The sequence below is a fragment of the Asparagus officinalis genome, chromosome 10, assembly GCF_001876935.1.
Source record: "Asparagus officinalis chromosome 10, Aspof.V1, whole genome shotgun sequence".
NCBI classification, from domain to species: Eukaryota; Viridiplantae; Streptophyta; class Magnoliopsida; order Asparagales; family Asparagaceae; genus Asparagus; species Asparagus officinalis.
This window is the reverse complement of record NC_033803.1, coordinates 25,591,135-25,600,049: the sequence shown is the minus strand read 5'-3', so window position 1 is coordinate 25,600,049 and position 8,915 is coordinate 25,591,135. Positions and strand designations below refer to the sequence as shown.

At 33.5% G+C, this 8,915-nt stretch overlaps 1 protein-coding gene across 1 annotated transcript in view; it reads left to right on the top strand.

Annotated features, from left to right (window-relative positions):
* Positions 1–8,915, top strand: part of LOC109825902 — a gene marked incomplete at its 5' end in the record, with an annotated part of 58,859 nt that overhangs the window by 22,555 nt on the left and 27,389 nt on the right. The window contains 4 exons of the mRNA XM_020392815.1: positions 732–818; positions 900–1,085; positions 1,181–1,336; positions 7,711–7,803. Of these exons, the coding sequence (XP_020248404.1) occupies positions 732–818; positions 900–1,085; positions 1,181–1,336; positions 7,711–7,803 (522 nt within the window). The remainder of the gene's footprint in view (positions 1–731; positions 819–899; positions 1,086–1,180; positions 1,337–7,710; positions 7,804–8,915) is intronic.

Below are 8,915 nucleotides of genomic sequence, written 5' to 3'. Positions count from 1 at the left end.
AAAAAGAAAGCTCGCGTACATAGACACACACTTCAAATGCTGAAGGTGCAACAGAAGCAACCGGCTAACCCAACCATGGACATTTAGTTGAGCCTATTGACCAACAAATGGACAAATTTTTTGTTAATATACTAAACCGCAATATCCTATGAATATGTAATCTTACCGTCTCCTTCTGAGGTTTCCGTTCACGATTTGGAACTTTTAGTTTTTTTCGTGTTTGTGTGGATTCTCCAGTAGGTAATTCTTGTTTGTGCTTTTGTTGTAATAATTCCGCTTTTCATTGTTGTACTTCAAACTGTTATAAAGCATTTGACAGAGTTGCCCATATGTGGCTCTTGAGCACAGGTTTTCAATCAACTTTTTAAAAAGAACGTGTAGGATAACTGTAGCAATTATACAGTGTATCTCATATTTATCAGTTGGTACTCTTGCAAGAGACTACAAAGAGGAGAGTACATTTGATAGTCAATTAGTCTATAACATTCATTCGATAAGAATCTATGCTTGAGTAGCATGCTCCCTCATTTGTTGTAAATTTGGTGTCGGGGTTTTCCTTCCAAAATTGCAGTACAATCTCTCATTCCAAGAACTACATTTTGCCTTTTATCGTCAATTTTTTTTAATTGGAATTAGCTTCATATATTTGGACATTATGTTATCATTGTTCGACTTTTATGATTGAATCAACCGCTTCTAGGCGCTAATTCAGTGACATGTCCAAGTTTCAGTTCTTTGAATCAATGGCGGAAGCTCAAGTACCTTTTAAGTTAGTTCACATATTTACTGAAAGATCTATTCAAGCGGCATATAAGCGGGTGAGACGTGCCATTCTTGTTCACCATGTAATAATCTACTAAGTCATTCTAGTTATGAAATTGTTCATTTGGTATTGTCAGGTCCTTAATTCCGTGGATGCTCCATCAGAAAAAAAAGAGAAGCATCCATTGATCAAGCTTGCCAATGAATTGAAAATTATTGCTGAGAAGGAGTTCACTTCATTTACCCGAGTATTAGGCCAACAATATCCAAATGCTGGAGTTGTTTCTTCTTTACTGTTGCATCATCTTTATGGGGAAAAACTGGTATGTTTAAAATAGCACTTCTAACTCGTCTAGTGTCTCATAGGGGTCAGTTTCCATTGATACTTGAAGTAATAGCTATTTACATCAATATATAGAATCCTTTTCTGAAAGGAGTATTGGAGCTTTCGGAGAATGTACAATCGGTTCTTGCAGCTTCTGATAGTTTAGAGCTTTATTTGGCTGATGTACTCAATTCTGTATGTCAGAAGGACATGAAATCGCTTATTGTCAGTTACTGGCATCCGTATCAGGTATGGTGCATCCTACCTCAATCTAAGCTCTCTGATCAATTATTAATTTACACAAGTATTGAATTGGACACAATTTTTTTTTGTCTAGTGTTAATGTAAAACTCATGATTGCAACTGAGGACGATACACTATAGCAAGTTCTGAGCTCCTATTGTCAGTGTTTTCCGACATGTCAGATTTAGAGAATATGGGCTATTCGACACGATATGGAGCTTTTTCATGCATATTTCGTTTTTAGGGTTCATGTCAGATATATCAGGGGACATGTCGGTTATGTCGGCCGATTTTTCAGTCTGAAAAATTAGCTGATTTTTTTTTGTTATGTTTATCTAATCAGATTTGGGTTTAAATTCTTGATTGTCTTAATATTACTTCCAAAGACAAAAACCAATAAGTTAAGGGAAATAAAAAAAAGACCGAAGTAATTTTCGTTGCTCATCTTCCCTCTCCTTTGACATCTCATCGGTATCTTCTCCGAGCTATTCCTTCAACATTAATATTGGGTGATCTTCTCTCTTCTTAACTGCCAATATCAGAGTCCTCTTTTCTCACCTCTTTCCTTCAACATTAATCCTAAGCATCATAATTATTTGTTTTTTAATATGTTTAGACAATAGAATTTATTAAGTATGTTTAGATTTTATTTATGATATTTATATTACACATATGCACACCATCCGATATGACAATCCGATATTTTTTCATGTCCCTCGACATATCTCTGATTTCTGCTGTCCGACATGAATTTTAGCCGTCTGACATGAACCCGACATCCAATATTTAAAACCTTGCCTATTGTTGAACAAAATAGATTTTATTTTCTTCCATGTATATTTACTTGATACCTTGAAGTCGCAGTTATATCATTCATATATTTGTCTACACGAAGGTTTCAGATCCGCCTTGATCCTTTGGTAGGCAATTTCTTCCAATATACTAGTTACAAAGTATGAGTAACCGCGTGTAGAGAATTGTGGTTTGCAAATGGTTGATCAATGAGTGTGTTATTATATGTTCAATACCTTACCTTATAACTTAGTAAGTTTTGACATCTAAATGTTTTTGCCATATAGTCATGTAAGGTTTTAAATATCGGATACCGATGATATATCTTGTAGCTATCGGGGATGTGCAGTAACTATCGGAGTGTCATATTAGAAATGTGAATATATAATATAATGTTCTAAAACATAATCTAAACATACTTAATAAAATCTAAGCATACAAAAATTTAAATAATATATGAGAGATTGTGATTGCTAACCAATTGTAGAAACTTATTTAGGGAAAAGAGCCTATTGGATTTTACTAAAAAACTATATAGGGCTGAACTTTTTGCTAAAAGGAATAAAAAAAATTTGTAGAACTATATTGTTTTGTGACGAGCCATATAAAAGGACATATTGGCTGATAAATCAGTCATGTAGGGAATATATTGTCGAAAAATTGCCAGAAGATGGTAAAGGATATTAAGATTGTTTGCAGAAAGCCTTATAAAAGGATATATTAGCTATATCTAGGATATTTAATACAATGTAGTCTAGGATATTTAATACAATGTAGTTAAGTGATGTTTATATGCTAAACTAATTTTTTAGAAAATTATTTTTTCGGATTTAGTTCTAAAACCATACTAGCATAATATCTATATATAAAATCGAGCAACTTCCATCCACATTAAAGTTGATGGCTTTTAAAACTTTTTGTTTCTTTAGTCAGTGTGATCAATACAAAGGCCCAGGGTTGCCAGCCCAAGTTTAAAACAACATTTAATTAATCTTTTGACAATTAAATACTCGAGATTCCCTTGTATATCCTCAAACTGACAAATATTCATGTGGTACTTATGATTGTTCCTATTCCAAAACATGATAGTTGACATACAAAACCACACAAGATATACACGACACCACACATGATATGTAAAGTACCATATAAAATAACATACACAAATATGATATATCAAAAAGTAATTTGATATGTAGAAGAGAAACACCATACACAAGCATATTACCATTGATTTTAAAAAGCAGTATAGGCGGCGACTTAAACCTAAGCGGTACCTATACTTCCCATCTAAGTCTTAAGAGTGCCTAGGGGAGAACGAGTTGCTTAGATGGTGTTAGAAAGAGGTATATTATTTGCTTAAGCATAATAATGGTTGAAGACAGTTAACCAGGTTAAAATGTACCGGATCAAAACTATGTCCAATTCTATCTTAAGTAAAACTATAAGGATATGATTTGAATCTTTGAAAATGATCATTCCTCTCTCAATGTTAAAAACGTCTATGTGCCGCTTAAGTATCCGCTTGGACGCCTGGGCGCTAGGCGCTAGGTCTGGTGCCTAGAAATGCCTAGAGCTTTCTAAAACATTGCATGTTATGTTATGTTTTAATTAAAGTTTACATACAAATGCATTTATCGACGAGTATAACAACAATAAGCCTCTATCCCGAGTGTTTGGGGTTGGCCACATAAATCATGTTCTTCTATTCCATTCTATTATTAGTCATCTCCTCTGTTAAGCTAGCCATAACCATAACCTTATTAATTACTTACAATCAAGCCCTTCTAGGTCTACTTCTAGATCTCTTTGCTCCATTAACTATAATATTATCACTTATTCTAATCGGTGCACTAAAAAGTTCACATTGTACGGTGCACTAAAAAGTTTACATTGTACATGATCATACCACCTTAATCAATTCTTACTCATTTTATTCTCTATAGGAGCAGCCTCTAATTTACTACGGATGCACTCATTTCTTATCCTATCTTTTAGTGTATACCCACAAGAGCATCTCAACATTCTCATTTCTACTTCACTCATTTTTTTATACATGTTATTTTTTCATTGTCCAATATTCTAATCCATAAAGCATTGTTGGTCTCATAACTGTCCTATAAAATTTTTTCTTAAGCCTAAGAGGTATTCTACGATCACGCAAAACTTTTGAAGCACTTCTCCATTTTAACCATCCAAATTTGATTCGACTGACAACATCATCCTCAATCTCACTGTCATATGCTGATCCTAAATAACGAAATTTATTGCTTTTAGATATTTCTTGGACATCAATATGTACTATATGTTCTTTTCTCCTTTCATTTTTCCTAAAAATACATTCCATGTGTTCTGTTTTTGTTCTACTAATTCTAAAACCTTTAGTTTCAAGAGTTTGTCTCCACTTTTTTATTTTAGAAATTATAACTGTACTACTCTTGTCAACTAATACTATATCATTAGCAAATAACATACATCATGACACTTCATCCTGAATATGTCTAGTAAGCTGGTTTATAATTAAAGTAAAAAGATAAGGGCTTAAGGCAGACCCTTGATGTAAACCTATGGTTATAAGAAATGATTTAGTCTTTCCTTTATTCGTTCTTACTTTAGTTGTTACTCTATCATTCATATCTTTAGTCACATCAATATATATACTAGATACGTGTTTCTTTTCTAAAACCCACCATATTACCTCTCTAGGCACTCTATCATAAGCTTTTTCTAGGTCAATGAAAAATATATGTAGATCATTTTTTATCTATACTTCTCCACCAACCATCGCAACATATTTATAGGTTCCTAGTTGACCTCCCGGGCATAAAATCGAATTGGTTTTTAGATACACTTGTCTTTTTTTCTTAGTCTTTTCTCAATTACCCTCTCCCAGAGTTTCATAATATGACTTATGACTTATGGCTTTAATAGCATAAAACCGAATTGGTTTTTAGATACACTTGTCTCAATAATCTTATTAAATAATTTGATCAACCATCCTAATCCTGTATCTCCAAGACATTTCCAAACTTCAACATTGAACCTATGACAATCGAGCATACATGGAACACCTTGTAAAACCATAGAGGGAGTCAATAGGGTTGAAAGGCTAAAAATAATTAACAGAGCACTTTATAATAAGTGCAAAAATTTTAACAGATAATCAGTGGAATGCTGATATTGGAAATATAGAAAACAAAGCTAAAATAGTCAAGACTCTCGCGAGTGGAAGAGCCCTAAATTCTGATGGAAGATTTGCAGAAAAGGTGTTAGCATAAACTATAATTTGCACAAGATATTATAAACAATCAACACAAACTCAATGATGTATAAGGTGGTTCGTTGCTTAGCATTTGATGAAACTTTTCATTCTTTCCTGTTGTTTTCATCGGCTTAAATAGTGGTAGCTAATTGGAATATTAGATTGAATATGATCTAAATATCACTTGTTTACAACTAGCTATTTGGACAGAGTAATTAAGTATTTAGCTAACTATTCGATTTCTTAATGTGTTAAAAGTTGAGAGGACAAATCAATGTGTTAGAATTTTGAGAGAAAACTTAAATTGCTAACTAACGTTATGAAAAGGGTATGTTAAAAATTTGTTAATAGTGTTCAGTTCCTGGGCGGAACACAGATTTGAGGCAGTTCTAGTGTAGAATAATACTTGGGATGTTATGTAAAGGGAGTTTGAAAGCTCAAGGGACTTTTTTATTGCATACTTAGTGAGTTCCATTTTAGTTCATAAGTCTATTTGTGTGGTATGTAAGCATTAACATAAATACCTATAATTTAAGTACGGTTTAATCATTCTAAACCTTATAAAACTGTGATGCCCTGTGCGTAACATTATGTGAACCTATGTGTTGCGATAATTAAAGAAATCGAAGATATACTATGATTACGTCTTTAACTGGTACTGCAGATATGCATCGAAAGTGAATTTTGTTCAATTAAAATAAATATTACTTTAAAATTTTTTGATTCAGATTTTACATTGTTGAAGTTTATTTATTGGAAAATGGAGGATATCAGGTATGTTAAGAAAAAGTACTCATATTTGGATTTGTATAGTGAATCATTATCCTTTTCAGGTAGTAGTAAAACGCACTTCCCATGCGTTAAATTCACCAAAAAGTGAAATCTGTTAAATTCACCAAACTGTTTAAGCTACACCAAATAAATTTCCTTTAATAATTCTGTAAAAATAATTCCGATCAAGTTAACAATCCAACTAAGGTTAACGCCTACCCCGCGTTAAGCCCCCCCCCCCCCCCGCCCCACGCGCCAACACACACAATCGTCTCTCTCTCTTTCTCTCTTAGTTTCTTTCTGTCAATGTCGTTGTCTCCTTGCATGGCCCATTGCCTCTGCTGCTCCTATTACCACCCTCATCATTCTTCTTAACTTTGCATGACGCTGCTGCCCCTATCAACTTCTTCTTTTCTCCCTCCACTAACAACTAACAGCAACAAATGAGACCGTGAACAGAAAGGCAGCATATGGTCGCGCATGTTGCTGTCCCTGTAGTCACCACCTCACTACACCTCGCGGATGGCGGATTCTTCACCGACGACCAAGGACATCAATTAGATTTTTATTTTCAAAAGTTCGCCATTGATATAATTTTGCATTATATCTCAGTGTAGTAAATCTTTGTGAGAAGTGAGAACATAAAAATCTGCAGGCTATTTGTAAGCACATGGTAAACACTACTTCTTGGTTCAAGTTCTAATTCATCCAAGTCATGTATAATAAACTGGACAATCATTTCATGTGTAAATATTACGTTCTCTTTTTGTGTTTTTATAAAATTATTCTGTTCTTTTATGGTGATGAGTATGTATGTAAATCTATTCACCTTTCTCCTCTTGTTAACACTTCTGTAATCAGTTCAGATCCATATTTCAATTTAAGCTCACACATTATTCCATAATGTTCATATGAAATTTAACTTGATAGTTGTAGATCCCAAATGCAAATTTTCGTAAATAATATCAAAGAATTATATGAACTTTTGCTGTCAAGTGGTAGAATAACTGGAGTAGACATATTTTTACATTAAAAAAGAATAATGTTGTTTTTTTTTTGCTTGGAGTATTTTGTAAAACCCTGCTAAAACCTTCCTTATTTTGTTAGACTTGAAAAGAAAAATAAAGATTATTCTAATATTTAGTTTTTTATTTAAAAAATAAGATTGCAGATTAAGTTTCTTTAAATGCGTTTGGTCATGTTCCCTTTTGTTCCAAACCAATCACATAATCCTGGGTCTATCCCTGACTTTATGCTTGTAGTCCATCTGTCACAGCCTGAGCCATCTTCCAAACTTATACGTTTTTTCTGCCCAGTTATAGATATACAGTTTAATTTCGGCACTGTCATTTTCACAAGTGGATTCTATATTCCTAGTTGGAGTTCTTTAAGCTATTTTGATGTGAAGTAGCTCAGTTGTTTTACATATTAGATTCTTGGTTTTAACGAGTGTAAACAGAAAATATTGTTGTCTTTTACACAATTTATCCAATGTGCTTCTTCATTCATTAATCAAGAATTTTCTTTTTCTTGTTTCTAATTTTTTTCAAAACAGATAAGAGAAGTTTGTGCACCACTTATTCTTCATTGGCTTAATGCGCAACATGAGAATATCTTGGAGTGGACAAAACGTGCTATTCAGTTGGAGGTAGGCTGCATTTATGAACAAAATGCAAACTTATCTATTCACCTTCACTTCACCTCCAAGAATTATATCTCATCTGAATGTTCTAGTGGTTCTCAATATTTCTGTCTCTCAATTAGCTTTTGGTAAAATGCTTTGCGTACACTAGATTATTCTAATTATCGACCACTTTTTCATTTTAATTAAAGTTACATATCTACACTCCTTAACCATGCGCATGTAAGCTTTCTTTGTTTAGATAAATACATCTATTTATGTAATTTAAAAAACATATACTAGTTGAGCTTATTCATAACTCTGCTTGGGACTTAGGGAGTATATGTGGTCCAGCACGTTTTGGGACAAGATGAATCATAACAAATATATTTTTTGTTTAGTTTTAAATTCTGTTCACCTAGTTTAATCTATTTTCGTTGCTTCTTTTGTTGAAGTTTTGTATCTTATCCTCCAGATGCATTTTACTTCTGTACGGGTGTGTCACGTGTGCCTTTTTTTGGCCCCTTTGAATCATTTGGGGTTCTTTTATTTTGTTTAACCAATTGCTAAGGAGTCCTTGCTTAGAAAATTTGGGATGTCAATTCGAGTACAATACACGGTAAATATGAGCTTCTCTAATGATTGGTGTCACGCCCCGAAACTGTAGCGGAATTTCATAAAATACGGGGTGCGCGACAGCAGCGATCCGTGCACTAGACAAGTCTTATGCACGAGTCAAGCCTAGCAATTCATATCACATAGTTTATTTTCAAAATATTCATAAACCTGCTGATGATAGAAATCAGAGCAACTATATATATATATGATCGATACTTACAACCCACAAGCTTACCGTTATAAGCATTTTTACAAAACAAAACAAAATGTGCTGAAGGTAACATCAAAATGAAGAGGCTCTCCATATAACGCCCCTCAGCCAAAAGTTCAAGCCAAAAGTCAGCTAGTAGGAAGCTACGCCGGATCTGAAAAAAAATTTAAAAACAACGGGGTGAGCTAGCGCTCAGTGAGAATATTTCCCACTAGCTAGCGCTCAGTGAGAATATTTCCCACTAGAGTTCCTAGATAATTAACAAAATAGTAATAAGCATAATTATCAGAAATAACGAGTTACAAGTTTT